Raw genomic sequence first — 19,531 nt, forward strand, 5'->3', positions numbered from 1 at the left:
CTTGGTCGCAGCTCTCCTCGTCCCCAACGGTTTCTCAACAACATATAACGGCTACCGCGAAGAGCAAGGAAGGTATATATACTATATTAACCTATACATTACAGCTCCGACAGGACGACTCCTGTTCCACCTTTTACAGGCTCTCCTTAGCGAGGAGAAGTGGATTATTCTGACCGTGTCGAGCTGAAGAAAAAAAAATGGATGTCAAGTTCAGTGTGATGCCGTGAAGCCAAACGTGAAGCCAAACGTGAAGCCAAACGTCAGCTGTCAGTTCAGCTGATGGCCAGTCTGAGTAGCAGCGAGCTATCATGTCTGCACAAAGGAACAGCTAGCTGGTTTGTCAGCTTACATGATGTATACTTGTCAACTCGCAGCTGATAACAGTGTTGTTGTTGTTGTTGTTGTTGTTGTTGTAGTTTTATAGCATTCACCCCTCCTATCAACAGCTATCTAGTTGGATATGTAGCTATATGCATTAATGCATTACAATGCATCATCCTGCTGCTATAAACTTAAACAACAGGCCCTGGTTTGTACCTTTTTTGTGTTCAGTTTGGATGTTTCTCCACACTGTTATTTACTCGAGCTGCTGGATGTGATGTGACAAGTATCACAAGTGTTAGCTATAGTTATAATCTTACAGCTAGTTGGATATTAAACAACGTAGCTATATGCATGCAGACATTAATGCATTATAATGCATCGTCCTGCTGTTATAAACTTAAACAACAGGCCCTGGTTTTCCAGTTTAGATGCTTCTCCACACTTTATTTACTCGAGTATCACAAGTGTTAGCTATAGTTATAATCTTACAGTGGTAGTTTTATAACATTAGCCCCCCCTATCAACAACTATCTAGTTGGATATTATACAACATAGCTATATGCATGCAGACATTAATGCATTATAATGCATCGTCCTGCTGTTATAAACTTAAACAACAGGCCCTGGTTTGTACCTTTTTTTTGTCCTGTTTGGATGCTTCTCCACACTGTTGGTTGAGACTTTATTTACTCGAGTTGCTGGAGTAAGTGTTAGCTATAGTTATAATCTTACAGTGGTAGTTTTATAACATTAGCCCCCCCCCTATCAACAGCTATCTAGTTGGATATTATACAACATAGCTATATGCATGCAGACATTAATGCATTATAATGCATCGTCCTGCTGCTATAAACTTAAACAACAGGCCCTGGTTTTCCAGTTTAGATGCTTCTCCACACTTTATTTACTCGAGTATCACAAGTGTTAGCTATAGTTATAATCTTACAGTGGTATTTTTATAACATTAGCCCCCCCCCCCTATCAACAACTATCTAGTTGGATATTAAACAACGTAGCTATGCATGCAGATATTAATGCATTACAATGCATCGTCCTGCTGTTATAGACTTAAACAACAGGCCTTGGTTTTCCAGTTTAGATGCTTCTCCACACTTTATTTACTCGTGTTGCTGGATGTGATGTGACAAGTATCACAAGTGTTAACTATAGTTATAATCTTACAGCTATTTAGTTACAGGACATGATCTTTGTTAAAATAATATTTAGACAGCTTTTAGTGTGAATAAGTCACACATGATAACATTATCAACAGCTATCTAGTTGGATATGTAGCTATAGGCATGCAGACATTAATGCATTACAATGCATCGTCCTGCTGCTATAGACTTAAACAACAGGCCCTGGTTTATCCAGTTTGGATGCATCTGCTTCTCCACACTTTATTTACTCGAGTATCACAAGTGTTAGCTATAGTTATAATCTTACAGTGGTAGTTTTATAACATTAGCCCCCCCTATCAACAACTATCTAGTTGGATATTAAACAACGTAGCTATGCATGCAGATATTAATGCATTACAATGCATCGTCCTGCTGTTATAGACTTAAACAACAGGCCCTGGTTTATCCAGTTTGGATGCATCTGCTTCTCCACACTTTATTTACTCGAGTTTCTGGATGTGATGTGACAAGTATCACAAGTGTTAACTATAGTTATAATCTTACAATGGCAGTTTTATTACATAAGCCCCCCCCCCTTATCAACAACTATCTAGTTGGATATTATACAACGTAGCTATGCATGCACACATTAATGCATTACAATGCATCGTCCTGCTGCTATAAACTTAAACAACAGGCCCTGGTTTGTACCTTTTTTTTTGGTCCAGTTTAGATGCTTCTCCACACTGTTTGTTGAGACTTTATTTACTTGAGTTGCTGGATGTGATGTGCCAAAAACAGTGATCACAAGTGTTAGCTATAGTTTATAATCCTACAGCTAAGCATATTTAGTTACAGGACATGATATTGTTAAAATAATATTTAGACAGCTTTTAGTGTGAATAAGTCTGCGTTATAATTACTGTACTGATGTTTAATAATTAATTTTCAACTAGAGACATGTTGATGTACAATGCAAAATAATATGAAGCTTTATTTACTCGAGTTGCTGGATGTGATGTGACAAGTATCACACGTGTTAGCTATAGTTAGCTACAGCTTTTAGTTTGAATAAGTCTGCGTAATAATTACTGTACTGATGTTATCGGTTAATAATTAATTTTCATGTTGATGTACAATACAAAATTAACACTGTAATATGAAGCTCTAGCTCTACGTGGATTAATTAAGCTTAATCACTCTCTCTCCCGTTGTCCTTAGGTAACCTCACCACAACAGGCCTTGTTGTGCTCTCGCTCACTGTTTCACTGCTACAGGGAGGTTTCATAATGTCCATTATGCCTTTTAGGGCTTGCCCCTATGCCAGAAAGCTATGTAAAGATGACAGCCAGGAAATGTCCAATAAGGAAGCAAACACTTGCAGCAGCAGTAGTCAGCAGGGAGCAGAGGACCCTTGTGTGTGTGTGTCTCTCCCTGGAAACCGGTTGTCATAGAACAAGACATACTGCTTGTGTGAGGATCATTTTATGAACATTGTGGTTCATATTTATAGTAAGGCCTACCACTCAGACATCTGCAAATCTGGCTTTATAGTGAGGGAATGTAAAAGTCTGCAAACGTCTGTTTGGTCTGTGTCATTGATGCACACATAGTATTTGAATTTGACTGCTATCTATTCCTCATTGCCTGTGCAGCTTGTAGAAAGAAAGATGGAGTAAAACTACCAGTTTATCTCAGCTGCTGTTGTGCTCTTTTCTGCGAGGCTTTCTGAGGGGCATCCCTAAATATCACAGACTAGTTAAGCACCGTGCAATGAGGGCATCGTGACAGTTTAACTTTATGGGATAATAGAAGGGCTGGTTGGAAGTTTTTTTTGTGCAGCCTCGACTCTTCTCCCTCCTGACTTCCCAGCGGTAGAATGACCTTCCTGCTTAAGTTAGAAATGCAATGTCACTCATCTGCAGTATCTTCCATCACTGCATGAAAGTGCATCTTTTAAAGAGCTACTGCCCAGTTGAATCAAATCAATTTTCTATTTTTATCCTCTAATCACTCTAATTTTCCTCTAATCCTCCCACAGATACTTCTCTCAGTGCCCATTTTTTGTATTCCTTTCTAGTAGTCGCAGAAAAATGTTCAGGGCTCAATTTATTCCGTTGTACTTGTCGCCACTGTTTGCTTGTAATGGTGATATAATGTAACCTTACTCTGTTGATCAGGCCCCATGGAGGAGCTGCACAGCCTGGACCCCAGGAGACAGGAGTTGCTGGAGGCCAGGTTCACAGGAGCCGTCAGTGGCAACACGGGAGGCAGCACTGGGAGTACCAGCGGAGGTGCTAAGGTAACCGCAATACAGAAAGAAAAATGAAGCCTTATTACTGAGATGCGTCACACACAAACACACTCAGGAACTCAACAGCGTCATGAGCTAATTTTGTGCATTCCCTGTTTCCTCACTGATAAAGGATTAAACAGCTTTGTTTTTAGTCACAATCTTTGCTCACTATACTTTTTAATCAAGAAATTGGCTACATTGTTATAGATGTCAATAACAAAAAAATCTCCGATCTCAAGTTCTAATAATGCTAGTGACAACAACCAGTGCTTGCTTGCAGCAGAAAGAATGCGGTAGACAAGTTGTAGCAGTCTTGAGGCTTACGTTCGTCAGTGACTAACTCCTAGGCCATCAGAAAATACTACCTCAGCAAGAGGGACTTTTTTTGTAGGCCGGAAAACAAACACCACACCCAGGTTCCCATGATGGAAAAGCAGGTAAAAGTTCCTGTTTTCCTATAATAAAAAAAAGGGAAGAATCCTGTAAATGATCATGTGGTGGAAAAGAGCCAAGTGACACACCTAAACAATCACTGAAGATCTGGATTCCTATGAGACGTGTCAGACTAGAGGCCTGGCCCCCAAGTCTTTGTTTCATTTTTGTTTGTATATGAGGGTTGCTGAGCTTTGATAGCACCACGCACACCTGAGGAGAATATTTTCATATTGTATGTGTTCACTTATTTGTTTGAATTCTCTCTCTGTACGTAGGGTCTGGCAAATGAATCCTCCAACCACAGCTATGGCAGTCTGGGCTCGTCTAGCGACAAGGAGTCAGAGGTAAAACACACAGGCAGACATAGTTATTTTTGCAATGGGCATGCATGACTGTTGGTTTATTTTGAGACGACAGAACAAAAGACATTTCAATTAAATATGACTGACTTTATTGCACAGATATCAACAGTGAAGGCTGGTTAGACACAGTTGAATGCTCTCATTACATCCTCGCTCTGCCCACTCGTCTTTCTGTCTCTCCCACTACCTCCACCTCTCCTTCTCTTCTCCTCCTAGAACTCTGATTTGAAAAGAGGGAGCTCCCCTGCCTACTCAGTATGTACTCTTTCTTCCTGCTGCTCTTTCCTGCTGAACACCACAGCTCGAACCAGCTTTGTTAGGTAAAACACAAGGGATTTATGCCTTTTCTTTTCTCTCCTCTCTCTCTCTTATTTCATATCGATTCACAGACCCCGGAGAAGAAGCACTCTGAATCGTCCAGAGGGAGGAAAAGGAAAGCCGACACCTATTCCGAGAGTAGTCAAGGTACGACGGACACTTGCGAAAAAATCTGTATAATCTATGCTATTACTGATGGCTTGTATTAAATCTTGTTCAACTTTCTATGCAGGGAAGACCTCCACACGTGGGCCCAAGATCAGCGACTACTTTGATGTGAGTATCACAGCTACTCCCGTCCTTCCAAAATGTTACACTCGGTATTCATTTTGAACCAGGTTTTTTTTAAGTTTGCCCATTTTCTCTGCAAAGTTCCAGGGTGGAAATGGATCCAGTCCGGTCAGAGGCCTCCCATCAGCTCGCCGCTCTCCACAGAACTCGCACTCGGCCCCGGGCTCAATCGTGAGTGCTTCACAAACAGTGGAAATGCTTTGCACAAGGATTATTGATGAGTTATTTGCACATGTGAACCTCTACAAGGTTTAAAAATACCTCTTTGTCTGTAGATCCGGCAGAACAGCTCCTCTCCTACGAGTCTGTGTTTTGGGGAACACAATCCTAAAGCCTCTTCCAGCAAGTGTGTCCAGGTAATGTGACGCATGCATGACACACTTCATTGTAAATTTACTAGGGGTGTAACAATTTCAAGTCTACATCTGGAAATCGATCAAAATCAAAAGCAGAACCGTCAATTAGTTCTCTCTCCGCCTCCGCCTACTCGCATGCAATCGAAGGAATAATACAGCTCTACTCAAGAAATGCAACAGCCACCCCACTCGTGGTTAACACTATAAACCAGCACGGAAATCTCAATTACCAAAATAAGCCACCATGTTCTGAACAGACACATTACATTACAAACACTAACGAAAGTAACATTTGCATTTTGGAAAAGAAAACGGCAAACTTAAACTACTCAGTCCAGCCCTCAGGACTAGGCAGGCATGATGGGAAATGTGGGCCCTCCCTGTTGCTACGATACTCAGGGCACTTCCTGCATGCCTATGACATTTTACACTGCATGAATTAGCTTAGCGACTTTATTTAGTTAGTTTCCTTACTCATCATAGCTCTCCTACTCTTACTTGGTTTAACATTAAGTCACTGCATCTCCTCCTGACAGAACAACACCACGGTTGAATTTCAGCCTACTTGCACGTTTTTTTCAACTCAACGTTGTTAAATCAGAGCAGCTGATATTGGTAGCGAGAGCAACAAGCTAGCTGGACTGCAGAGTGCCGTCTCTCAACAGTGTCCTAAGCTCTGCCTCCGCCCTCGATGACACAGCGATCAGAGGAGAGAGAGAAAAAAGCGCGACAGTAAATGACAACAAAACCGTATTTTTGTAGATTACAGCACACTTGTAATGTCCTGCAGAAGGATTTCTGTTTTGTTTTTGTAATGATTATGTACTGAGGTGGGTCACACAGATACCGATATTGAAAAGATGCAGGTTTTCATATTGTAGACTGTTGTAGTCTACTTTTTTAAACACTTTCTAAATAAAAACTGAGTTAAGTTCTCTTTTTAATGTAGAATTTGAAAGTGTAAATGACAGCTGTCGGGGCATAAAACCAATGATCTGTTGATCTTTATGAATCAAGACTCCATAGTCTAACAACGGCATGTTTAAATCGAAAATCGAATCGTGACCTTAAAATCAGAAGTCAAATCAAAACATGGATTTAGAGAATCGTGACACCCCTAACATTTACTGATACACCTCTGACTGGTACCTCTCTGTCCGAATCCTTTTAGACGGAGTTAACAGGCCTGAAACTTGCTGCTCTGGAGAGCAACAAGAGTCTGGACCTGGAAAAAAAAGAGGGGCGAATAGACGACCTGCTCAGGGTGAGTACAGCGTCCATAACCTGAGTTTTTATGGAGGACAACTGTCTAGTGTTTATCAGGTTATCATGTCATGTTATATAACTACACAACCAACCTTAATGCAGTCCCTGCTGTCTTTCCTTAACAGGCTAACTGTGACCTGCGGAGACAGATAGATGAACAGCAAAAACTCCTGGAGAAATACAAGGAGAGGCTCAATAAGTGCATCACCATGAGCAAGAAACTGCTCATAGAGAAGGTACCTGTCTTTACATGCATGCACTGTACATCTTTATAAAAGATTAAGATGTTTTTTATCCCTTTTGGACAGGAAGAAAAACAAACTGACAGAGACACAGCCCACTGTTTATAAGACTAACAGAGACACTTTATCATCTTATCATGTTCTTACATTTAATGTGTTAGCAACATGAAAGTGCCTACTTACACACATGCAACTGAAATAGAGCTGAAATACAGCTTTTCCGATAATAAGTCCAGTATTCTCTGGTGTTTTAGCTCTGCTTTGGTCCAACTCCTGAGAGGAAAACTGTCTGTGGGTTGGTAGATCTTTGAATCTCTTCACCAGCCACCTGTTTTCTTTAGGTGTCCACCATTTTGGGGCTGGAGTTGCATAGAGCTGCACTGTGGTGGTGGGATTTAGTGTACAAGCAACCTTGTCACAATACACGTCATTTGATGTAGTGATATTGAAATATTCCTGAATGGGACTTTAATATGTATTTAATAGGGATCGACCGATTATTGGCCGCGATATTCTGCATTTTCACGAATCGTTATTTATTTTATTCAATAGCCAATAAAACAAATTCATTGAAAAATGCACTAATTTGGCTCTGATGCAGCTGCCTGTCTCTGTCTGTATTCACCACTCTGTAGTTTCACTCAATGTCCCGTCCACAGCACAATCTGATTGGTTACACACACAAAAAATAGCCTATCAACACCACTGAAGGCTTCTGTGCCACAGACGGGCAAAGACGAACAGACTGGAGCTGCTCCGTTGAGCGAGCGAAGCTGTGTGTTGAACGCAAGGCAGCAGATATTACTGAAGTTGTAACAAATATCCTCTACGCTGACAGTAACAGAAACACCCAGTGATTCCGCTGGTAACGTTCTGCTGTTAGTACTGGATGTAGCTTCCGCTGTAGTACAAGAGAGGAAGAGTGAGACGGCGCCTGGACCCGGGCGAGAGATGTGACCAGATTACCATAGTTTATATAAAAATGCAGCGCAGTGAGGACACGGACATTTCATACCACCAGACGTATATAAAGCGACATGCGCCTTCAACACTGCGTTGGGCCCATATGAGTCAGCCGTCAGTCTGTTTGTCACTGTTAGGAGAGACTTCAGTCTGCAGGGTAGTTCATACATAAAGAAGAGAATTATAGAGTTATATTACAGTCTCTCTTGCCCCCTCCCTCCCCTTGGGGAAAACAGTAAGTGCAGTATTGGAGTATTACACTCAACCAACATCAGGGAAGACAGTCTGCAATACATGCAAAGAAGGTGTCAGCGTGGGAAGAGCAATGGCTCTTGCAAATATCAGTTATCGGCCTCCTTGATTACTAATAATCGGTATCGGTCTGAAAAAAATATCGGTTGATCCCTAGTATTTAACTTTAAAGGTGCAATTGATAACATTCAGCCACGAGATGTTGCATTCCCTCTAGAAGTGGGAACCGAACGTCCGATATCTTCCACAGAGATAAACAAAACATTTGGACCAGTCAACATTTTAAAACGATATATTCACATTCATAATAATGTTTTTTTTAGGAAAAGTTACTTTTATTCGACACCTTTCTAAAAGCTCTGTGGATGTATTTGTGTTATCAATAACACCTTTTAAAAATAAATGTACCTACAACACATTTAGTTTGGGTGGAGAGAGGTTATAGGTGAGGGCTTCTTGTCACATTGTTGTTTGTCTAACGTGTGCCTGTTTTTTGTGAACAGAGCACTCAGGAGAAGCAGTCGTGTCGTGAGAAGAGCATGCAGGACCGCCTCCGTCTCGGTCACTTCACCACTGTCAGACACGGAGCGTCCTACACGGAGCAGTGGACGGACGGATACGCATTCCAGAACCTGATCAAGTGAGAGACGAGCAAACGCATGCACAGTTTACCATCCAATTACATGATTCTGCGTAGGGCATTGCAGCTCAAAACCGTGTTGAATGGTCAGAAATACAGTGGCTTTTAAGTGGATGTTCTGATATGAAAGGCTGTTTATTGTCTGCTACATCATTTCCCGTATTCATTGTCCACTTCTCTGTGCAGGCAACAGGAGGGCATCAATCAGCAGAGGGAGGACATAGAGCGACAGAGGAAGCTGCTGGCCAAGAGGAAGCCTCCAAACCCTGCATCTCCCTCCCTCTCAGTGGCCACCACCTCTGAACCCAAGCAGCGCAAAGCTAAGGTGGTCAACGGCAACGACTCCGACCCCTTCCTCAAGCCCTCCTTGCCCCAGCTGTGAGTACACTGAGATAACTACATACTGTCGGTGAAAAACTGGAAGACGTTGGACCATAAAGAATGAGGGATGATTGTCCCGTTTGTATTATTGTGACTGTTGAACTCTTAGTAGCCAAACATCAGAAGCCTCATTTAGATCCACTTTTCTTCACAATTCCTTTTCAATTGGAGGCTTAAAGAATTAATTGCAAGATGACTTGGAGTTGAATTATCAAGACTCCTGTAGTCCGATATGAATATTCCAAATAAAGTGTTTTTCTGAGATATTGTTTCTGTCCGGAGATTTTGACTTGTCCATATTTTGGCAGACTGACCCTCGCTGAGTACCACGAGCAGGAAGAGATCTTCAAGCTCCGCCTTGGACATCTGAAGAAGGTCAGTAGAATAAAAATATTCAATCAATAACAAGATATTGTGACCATAAGGCATTTTGATCTAGTGTAATGGGTGTAAAGTTTACATTGAAACACTGAAAATGTAATACCAACAATGCATCAGTGGTTATGCATTCAGTTTGAAATGGCCGCTGGTGTCTTTACCTCAACCAATCCATGAGGGCGCCGGGATCCTCGTCCGACTTTACTTTCTTTCAGAGGCTGTAGCAGGCTCAGTTTTAGAGCTAGACTAACTAGAAGACCTAAGGCGTCTAATGGTGCCAACCCTGTCATGTTAGCATATCGGGAAGGAGGCCCAATAACGCTCCAAAGTTGGGCAAAATTTTGGTGAGGAAAAACTGGCATTGTGATTTTCAAAGGGGTCCCTTGACCTCTGACCTCCAGATATGTGAATTAAAATGAGTTCTATTGGTACCCACGAGTCTCCCCTTTACAGACAGGCCCACTTTATGATAATCACATGCAGTTTTGAACAGACTGCATGCAAAAAAGCTGCATGGTTTCTGGTCAAAACTGCATGTGATTATCATAAAGTGGGCATGTATTTCAATTATTATTATTTTTAATTTACGACTAGAACAACTTGACACACAGTGTGAGCTGCATCTCAAATTAATCTTCAGGTTCCCAGCTTTCAGATTAAATAAAAAGCTTGATTGTATACATGTTTTTTTTTTTAAGTGCATGAATGTTCAAACAGGAAAATAATCTCACATGGTGTGTTTGTGCAGGAGGAAGCTGAGATCCAGGCAGAGCTGGAGCGGTTGGAGCGGGTGAGGAACCTCCACATCAGAGAGCTGAAGAGGATAAACAACGAGGACAGCTCAGCGTAAGTCTGTTCTACATACAGTGCCGTAACATGCCACGTAGCCTTAATGGTTAAGACTGGGACTAAAAATCTGCTTAATGAAATCATGAATTCAGTTTCCACTGTCGAGACATTTAGTTTATTCTGTCAATACAAAACATTTAAGTAATAGAGATTGTCTTTTGTAGTTAAAAGTAGAGATGTTCTGATACCACCTTTTCCTTACTGATTCCAATAACTGAACTTGCGGTATCTGCCGATACCAAGTACCGATCTGACACCAGCGTGATGAAAAAAAATATATAGTTATTATTATTATTAGTAATTTAACAGCTGTTTACTGCTGACCATATATAGATGTGATATAATTCCTATCTCTGTTGTATGGCCTGGCTCAGATTAAACCCTTTGTAAAACGTGAACAAATACATACAGAGAATGAATGCAAAATCACTTTCTTTCATCACATCGCTGTTTTTAAGTTGTCTATGTACATTGTATCTGTCCCGATCAAATGGACCATGAAATAGGAATAAATAACTGTATTCTCTTAGCTGTCTCTTCAGTGGACAGCCTGTGTGCTAATTTACTTACTTTACTTATTATTTAAATTACTGTACATATCGCCGTTTTACTTGTTGGATTTTCCGCTGTGAAATGTTTTCCAAATGGCTGACGTTACCGTTACACTCTCCACTAGCGTCCGCACCGTTGTTGTTTGCTATCGTCACGTGACAAACTACCTGCAATCAGTTCTTCTTCGCTGCTCTAAAACAGTAGTTGCCAGAGGCAGCCATGATACATTCAGGGCGACAGCACAGTGAAGGCTACTGTTTTGGGGCGGCGAAGAAGAATCGATTTCCTGTTAAACAAGTTTTTTTTTCTGGGTTAATAAATCATGGTATCGGATCGGTGCATAGACTGGTGTACTCGCCGATACCCGATTCAGAATTTTGGGCAGTATCGGACGCATTTTTGGGATACTGGTGGTATCGGTATCAGAACAACTCTAGTTAAAAGATATTAATGGACATGCAATAAAATAGTCTTTGCGAAGCGCTTGTTTAAAAGGTGACACACGAGTCAGGTAGAAGCACTGTGAGAATAAAATGTTGTACCTCCTCACGCAGGTTTAAAGACCATCCTACCCTGAATGAGAGGTACCTGCTGCTGCACTTGCTGGGCAGGGGCGGCTTCAGTGAAGTCTACAAGGTAATGCCTGTGTGGTTGAACTAGTTGTTTTTTTCTATTCCCTCTCTCTGTGAAGTCTAGAGACAAAATGTGTGTTTTTCTTGTCGTACACAGGCTTTCGACCTGTTTGAGCAGCGCTACGCAGCTGTTAAAATCCACCAGCTCAACAAGAACTGGAGAGAGGAGAAAAAGGAGAACTACCACAAGTAGGTCTCATACACACACACACACACACACACACACACACACACACACACACACACACACACACAACTTACACAAAGACAAAATGATTCTCCAGCAACTCTCACATTTTTATGTTGGCATTTATTTCCTTCCAGGCATGCATGCAGGGAGTACCGGATACACAAGCAGCTGGACCATCCCAGAATAGTCAAACTGTATGACTATTTCTCCCTGGATACTGACACGTGAGTCACCTCTGACCTCTGCAAGCTGCAGCCCTGTTGGGTTGACATATCCTGAGGTTATTTATCACCCAGCGCTGGGTTAAAAGGCATTTTTTACAGTGGCTTTAAAATAACACGGTAAGATTCAAACCTTCGGAAAAAGGCCCTACCCAGTAAATATTCAAACAATGCACGTGTTGTCTGCCTAAAGGCTCTACGTAAGTGGGTGCTACACGTAAGAGCAAACATCATCAGAGGTGTTATCAGATTGAGAAAGAGTAAATGTGTGATTCAGCATCAACATGCCCGGACAATGGAAAGCTATTTTTGAAGGTTTAATTGTTAACTAAGCACGTGAACCTTAGCCACCAAGAAGAGAGTTAAAGAAACTGGCAGCCAATGTTACGATACTGTGTATTTGTTCAGATAAACCATCTCTATTTGGAGTACAAAGGTTGAGCGCAGTGGCGGCTGGTGGATTTTTTTTTGGGTAGGGCCAATCAATTTCAACAAACATCCTAGTACGATTCAATGCAAAAAAAGGTATCAAAAACGCATTACTACTTTGCAGTTACATTTCTATCATTTATTCCAACACTGACATAAGGACATCTTATTCATACAATTCAATTCCCCTCATGACGGCAGCCCCGTCGTACGCCTGGGCAATAAGTTTGTCTGTTTGTCCGGGTGGGAGTATGGTGCTCAGCCTCTCCATAAGCGCTGTAGCGATGGTGTCAGCGGTCGCGTTCTGGATGGTGATGTACTCGAAGAACCGCTCTTGTACATTACCGCTAGCATCTATGTAGCGTAGCACGAGCACCAGCTGGCAGTGGGTGGAAATGTCCGTCGTCTCGTCCGCTTGAATGGCGATAAAATCCGCGTTTTTGACTTCCTCCAGAATGTAATCCCTTACAACCGACAGCATGCAGTTCAGCAGCTCGTTCTGTACCGTCTTCGACGTGCCTTTGAAAACGCTGGCTGTCTCGAGGTGCTCCTCCAGCACACTGTCGAGGGACGCTACAAAGTCCACAAGTCCCTTGAACACGCCGGGGTTGTCCGAGGAGTCAGTCTCGTCATGCCCACGCAAGGCTAACTCAAAAGCCCCGCAAAACTTGACACAATCAATTATTTTTGATAAAATGTGCCGGTTTTTATCCACCTCCTCATTGTGCTTCTTTACCGCAAGCCTGTGTCCTTCGTCCAGCTGCATTGCAATGTTCACTCTGCCTAGCATAGCTAGCTTCACGGAGTTATCTATGTGCATCCTGGTGTTCTCGTGTTTTCTTATTTTTTCAGACAAGTGTTTCATGTCTCTTACTCCCGTCTCTGCCCATGCTGAATCTGACCCTGTCGACTTAAAAAGCACGCATGGGAAGCAAAATACAGCATTAGCTTGACTGCATCCAGCTAGCCAGGCCTTCCTCGCGTACCAGTCTTTACAGAAGCTCCGCATGTGTCTGTTGTTTTATGCTGAGTCCAGGAGGTTGATCTGGGCCCAGTTGTTTCACCAGGAGTTTCTCCGCCAAAGTCCTTCTCTCAAACGGGTCTTGGAGGAGAGATTTGATCGAGTTAGGGTTGAGTCTTGCAAGAGTAGCGCTACTAGTGCTTGGCTGTTCCATTGTCAAGATCACGCGAGAACTGACATGAGCCCTGACGAGAACAGAGAGAGACACACGTGAACGTGAACGTGCGCCATGGGCCAAATCAGTTTGGCCCCCCCGGAAGTCTTTTTTTACGGCGCTGATTGGATGAATTGTATGTCATTCATGCTTGTAATCATATATCTTTAATCAGTGATTGGCTGTACTGCTTATTAGACCCGCCTTCCTTGGGCCAAATCCATTTGGCCCCAGAAAGTGCATGTGAGCAGCTGAGAGGTGCACTAGCAGAGAGTTCAAGGAGGAAAGCAGATATTTGGCGCAGTTATCCTATTTTACAAATATTACGGGTATATTCCATAGGTCAAAAACACACATATTGACAATTTTTATAATTTTTAGAATTTTTATAATTAATAATTTTATAATTTTTTTTTTTTTTTTTTTTTTTTTTTTTTGGTGGCTCAAGGTGGGTGGGGCCAGGCCCCGTGGCCCTCTATTGGCCGGCCGCCACTGGTTGAGCGTATGCCCAGCTCACATTGTACCATGTTAGCAAAGCTTTCCTTGAGGAACTGAGCAGCTGCCATTCACGACTGGGAACTTAAGTCAGGCTCATTCAGCAGCAGAAAGTCCTGACTCTGACCTCTGACCTCCATGTGGAGGAGGGGGACGGGAAATTTCTACTTAGTTTTCAGTCTTTCCAGCTCTTAAAAGAAACCGAATGAGCAGTTGATCTTTCTACTTCAGGATCAATACAATGAGGACAGTATTGTCCCTTTCTTGTTCTAAGAGTACTCACAAATTACAAGTCCTGTTGCCCTCGATTTGTTCACATTCAGATGTTGATTTGATCTTTTTCTTTTTGTGTGTGTGTCCATCTCCAGGTTCTGCACAGTCCTGGAGTTCTGCGAAGGCAACGACCTGGACTTCTACCTGAAGCAAAACAAGCTGATGTCAGAGAAGGAGGCCCGCTCCATCGTCATGCAGATCGTCAGCGCCCTGCGCTACCTCAACGAAATCAAACCCCCCATCATCCACTACGACCTCAAACCTGGTGGGTCACATGTTCAAAAAGTTTTTGGGTGAATCATAATTAAATGTAGATAACTGGAATCTGATTGAAAACGATAATACTGCTTTGTGTACAGCTAGTTTAGTGCCCGTTGAAAACATGCCTGTTCAGAACGGGCTGAATGCTCGGCCTGTGGTGTTGCAGCTCACAGTTTTCTCGACAACCGCTCATACAAACAACTTCACGCTCGACATTGCACTTCCCTGGGTCCTCAGCAATACACCTGCCGTGACATAGTTGCGTCACACACCCAAGTCGCGGCTAATCATGGTCAGAAACACCGGTGAAATGCACTCTGGTTCACAGGAAAAAAAACACCAGGGGCAGGCTTTACTGTTACGCAACTGCCTGGGGCCCCAAACAGATACAGATTTATTATGATGTTTAGATATAGGTATGAAAATTACTGAATTATGTTTCTGTTCTAACTCATTGAACCCCGAAATAACTTACAAAAGGCCCCCCAAACCTTGTGTGAAGTAGGTCGGATGAACGTTTGTCAAAATATGCGAAGGACATACAAACAGACAGACAGACAGACAGAGATTCCTTGCTTTATAGTTGGATGCAGTGCAGTTGGTGATACTGCTGTAGTTCAAACCAACCTTTCCCTATATTTGAACCTGTGTCAATCACTCTGTCTCACACACTGTACTGAGTCTCGCTGTCTTGTGTGGTGCTCAGGTAACATCTTATTGGTGGATGGTACTGCGTGTGGAGAAATCAAAATCACAGACTTTGGCCTGTCTAAGATTATGGACGATGATAACTACGGCGTGGACGGGATGGACCTCACATCGCAGGGAGCAGGCACCTACTGGTAACACACACACACACACACACCCTGGAAAAAATCTGTATGGACTGTATATTACATTGTATGACATTGATTATATTCTGTGTGTGTGTTTCAGGTACCTTCCTCCAGAGTGTTTTGTGGTGGGGAAGGAGCCGCCTAAAATCTCCAACAAGGTGGACGTCTGGTCCGTGGGAGTGATCTTCTTCCAGTGCCTCTACGGACGCAAGGTACGACACGAGAACACCACCTCAGAAGAAAATATTCACCTCCAGTAGATTGTTGAGCATGGATTCAGAGGCTGGGCTTTGAATATGTGGGGGAAACTTTTTTCTTAGTGGATACATTTTTTTTAGGTTCCAGTCACAATAGTTGAAGCAAAGTTGAAGACTGGTGGTGATTTTATGTGTTTTGTTTTCCCAGCCGTTTGGCCACAACCAGTCACAGCAGGACATTCTCCAGGAAAACACCATCCTCAAAGCCACAGAGGTCCAGTTCCCTGCTAAACCACAGGCTAGCACAGAGGCCAAGGTAACACACACACACACACACACACATGTATTGATAACACGATGTTGATACGCAAAAATAAGCTAAATGGGTTTTATTTCTATTTTTAAAAAAAGCAAAACAACGATGGGCAAGTAATGTAGTCGGTGTGTGTCAGAACATTGTGTAACACCGGTAACACAGCGGGAAGCCTAACCTCCAGTTAATTCCACACGTGACTGCTGTCATTGTTAGTTTTCTCAGACTGCGTGATGACTGTTTATTACACGGCTGTGTTGAATACTCGATTCCGATTGGTCAATCCTGGTGTTCTGCGGTCTGTAATTTCTGTATAACAGACCGTTGCTATGTATAACAGACCGTTGCTATGGGCGCAGTTCAGATGTCGGACTCTGGCGGACAGTTTTTGTGTCAAAATATTGATTTCTTCAGTAAGTAGCCGCATAATAAGCAGGATAATGAACAGCTAGCGGGTCGTTGTTGTGAAAGAATCTCCGATGAGGGCGATGAGAGACCCCTCCACTTCGCGTCGTGCAGCATCGCCCGGTCAGGGATTCTTTCACAACTTCTGATTACCTTAAACCAGATATTGTCATAGAAGGCATTAGTGGTGGACTGTATGAATAAAATCTCTATATATCCTGAAGTTCAACTATAAAGAAACATTTATAGTTTAAATAATCACATGGGAATGTCCGTTAATTAGTCGAACTATCAAGGTACTTTATCAACAAATCTAATAAATGCCATAAAGTATTCCTACTGAGTGATGTGTTTAAATACAACCAGGGATATTAAAGGGGTAATAACCTCAGTATGAACAACAAAGCAAATATTAATCATCGCTCGGTACTTATCATCATTCTGCCCAACCCTCGTAGGCCGAGCACGCCCCCCGAGCTTTCAAACTATTTGTCTATTATGATTAATGATATGTAAACATTCAGCTGGAACATCTGAATCATCTCTATAATGTGTAGCTATAAAAAGAACAGTTCAAAGTACAATATTTGCCACCGAGTAGACGAAAGGTAGATATCTCTAAGTAAATATGAAGAGTCTACACACTCACACACACTCTCACAGCCTGCAGCTCGTGTTTTATGCTACGTTCTGCTCCACAGGCATTTATCCGGCGCTGTCTGGCCTACCGCAAGGAGGACCGGTTTGATGTTCACCAACTGTGCTCGGACTCCTACCTCCTCCCCCACATGAGACGCTCAAACTCCTCCGGCTCCCTGCAGCCCTCCGCCTCATCTCTCCCCACCTACTGACTGGCTCTCTCACATGACTGACGGGACGCTCTGGCCAATCTCAAGGCGGGATTGTTGGAATCTGAGGATAATGGATCTTTTTTTTTTCCCAAATGGATGAATAAGCAACAGAGCAAGAATGAAATGGAAAACATGAGATGGGAGGGGAGAAAAAAGTGAAGAAGTGGAAGAGGGATGCTCCCTTTTGCGTACGTTGTACAGAGTTGTGCCCCTTGAACTCAACGGTGTGAGATAGGGGGAAAGAACATAACTGGAAAATTGAAGGTGAAGAGAGAGAGGGGCAAGAATCGAAAGAGAGGCTCAGCGTTGTTTGGAGCCGGAAAAGAAAGTGGATTTCTGTTTGGACTATATTAAATAACCCCTTAAGGAGACATTTCAACACCTATAGGAGCTCCTAGACTCCCTGTCCTAACCCACCTCTCTTAGCTCTACATCTCACAAGATGGCTTAGAATTTATTCATCATAAAGCCGCTGTTATAGATGTTCTCTTGTTGCTGATTTGAGGATGGGCATTGACCGGCGGGGAACAGAAAAAAAGGGGTGAACACAGGTGTGTGCGTTGCAGAGAAGGTATGAGTGTGCATCTAATATAGGCTCGAGTAAACCAACCATTGTTATGAGGCACAAAATGAATTTACCCTCATAGTCCCTCTGCACATGACGGGGGCTTCACTTAAAAATGATGTGTTGTAACTCGATGATGGGACTCGACTAAAAAGAGGAAAAAAAAAAAAGAAGTTCCAGATTAAATTTCTGGGGTTTGATTTGCACTTCGGGTCCAGATCGTGGTGATCTGTGGTCTCACACATTTGGCATGAAGTACTACAGCGTGGGCTAGTTCTGAACTTAATCAGTAGCCAAGTCCTCCGTTCACATTTTTTCTTTTTGTTGCAAAGCAATTCAGATCTACTGCTGTTTTTTCTTTTTTTTTTACAGGAAGTGAATCTGTCTTAATCCATTTTTTGTTGTTCAGATAAGAGTCAAGATGTTTCAAACAGCAGGAGTATTACAGTACCATGTTGTCACTGATTGTCCTCATCAACCTGTCTGAAGAGAGTTGAACTGAGCTGAGGGGATCAGCTGTTACTGTACTGCAAAAGACTGGACACAGAACTTTAGTGTACATTTCATGTGCAGGAAAACATTACTCACTAGCAAATACATAATATCCTCGCTTCCCAGTGTCTCACTTTGCTCCGTTTATTTGTTTCCTCCTCAAAGCTGTTCTCAGTTTGCTGCTATAAATGTCGCTTTTAGTTTGTATTAACGTGTGAATGGTTTTCGCCTCGCATATGTGCATACTTGAACTGTGTGAAGAGGAACGCTCTCCAGAGCCCCTTTTTTTTCTGAAACTAGCACCCGCTGTGCTATTAGGGAGTGGGAGGTGGGGTGCAACACGTTCTTCTGCCACCGACATCCAATGTCCACATGGGTTTTTGTTTATTTCCATGTACAAGTCCAACAAACATTATATGGAGCAAAGTCCCAGTATGCTGTGTAGTGAGTGAGGAATGGTCACACCTGAAGTGGGTGTACGCTCCAGGTTGGCTGTGTTGCAGCATGATTTTACTGCAGCTAGAAATCAAATGGATATATCCAAATGTTGTCGTCCTGTAAATAAAACACTTACCTGTACGATGTTGTACGTGACATTATAAACCCTCTCACATACAGGCGAGTTGGCAACATGAAGCCTGTTCTACGAAGCGAGTTCAACATACCCAGGGTTATCTTCTCGTTATCTGGCTTAACTAACCCCTAACAACAGAGCTAAGCAGTCCTACGACGTTGGTTCTACTACTCGGTAAGTCAACCCAGGGTTTCTCAATCTGGCTATGAGCTCGTTCACATTTCACAAACCAAGAGTAAACTATAATATTAGACAAATATGAAGAAGTTTAAACACAATCTAGGCTAAAATGAACACAGTTGAAGCTGCCAAATGCAGGAATGAATGCGTAAAATAACACACTTATTCATTTAACGGCCTGAAAAGTCAGATATACTCGTCTAGATGGGGCAGTGATATTATAAAAAAACTTTCAGAATATAATGAATAAATAGATTACGCTTCATTATGCCCTTTGACAAGATTGTGCCATGTGTGAAAATGTCTATTTCAGCCTTTCAGCTGCGTCCCGGACTCCGGCGGTGTGAAACGGACTTGAGAGAAAGTAAAAAAAATAAATATAAAAACATAATTCAAAGCGGTAAACACCCACAGCA

At 42.4% G+C, this 19,531-nt stretch overlaps 1 protein-coding gene across 4 annotated transcripts in view; it reads left to right on the plus strand.

Annotated features, from left to right (window-relative positions):
- Positions 1-18,940, plus strand: part of LOC119498547 (serine/threonine-protein kinase tousled-like 1-B) — a 19,347-nt gene extending 407 nt beyond the window's left edge. Inside the window, exons 1-22 of one of the 4 annotated variants that reach the window (XM_037787516.1) lie at positions 1-72; positions 3,626-3,747; positions 4,452-4,520; positions 4,755-4,793; positions 4,928-5,003; positions 5,089-5,132; positions 5,229-5,318; positions 5,423-5,503; positions 6,675-6,767; positions 6,895-7,005; positions 8,730-8,866; positions 9,053-9,244; positions 9,556-9,622; positions 10,374-10,471; positions 11,581-11,662; positions 11,756-11,847; positions 11,983-12,072; positions 14,537-14,706; positions 15,409-15,544; positions 15,639-15,750; positions 15,944-16,051; positions 17,155-18,940. The exon at positions 1-72 is cut by the window's left edge and continues 407 nt beyond it. In XM_037787516.1, coding sequence (XP_037643444.1) covers positions 1-72; positions 3,626-3,747; positions 4,452-4,520; positions 4,755-4,793; positions 4,928-5,003; positions 5,089-5,132; positions 5,229-5,318; positions 5,423-5,503; positions 6,675-6,767; positions 6,895-7,005; positions 8,730-8,866; positions 9,053-9,244; positions 9,556-9,622; positions 10,374-10,471; positions 11,581-11,662; positions 11,756-11,847; positions 11,983-12,072; positions 14,537-14,706; positions 15,409-15,544; positions 15,639-15,750; positions 15,944-16,051; positions 17,155-17,304 — 2,231 coding nt within the window. In that variant the 3' untranslated portion in view covers positions 17,305-18,940. The remainder of the gene's footprint in view (positions 73-3,625; positions 3,748-4,451; positions 4,521-4,754; positions 4,794-4,927; positions 5,004-5,088; positions 5,133-5,228; positions 5,319-5,422; positions 5,504-6,674; positions 6,768-6,894; positions 7,006-8,729; positions 8,867-9,052; positions 9,245-9,555; positions 9,623-10,373; positions 10,472-11,580; positions 11,663-11,755; positions 11,848-11,982; positions 12,073-14,536; positions 14,707-15,408; positions 15,545-15,638; positions 15,751-15,943; positions 16,052-17,154) is intronic. The other 3 variants (XM_037787517.1, XM_037787518.1, XM_037787519.1) reach the window with 3 other exon arrangements.
- Positions 18,941-19,531: the final 591 nt, after the last annotated feature.

This window comes from Sebastes umbrosus, chromosome 12 (assembly GCF_015220745.1).
Source record: "Sebastes umbrosus isolate fSebUmb1 chromosome 12, fSebUmb1.pri, whole genome shotgun sequence".
NCBI lineage: Eukaryota > Metazoa > Chordata > Actinopteri > Perciformes > Sebastidae > Sebastes > Sebastes umbrosus.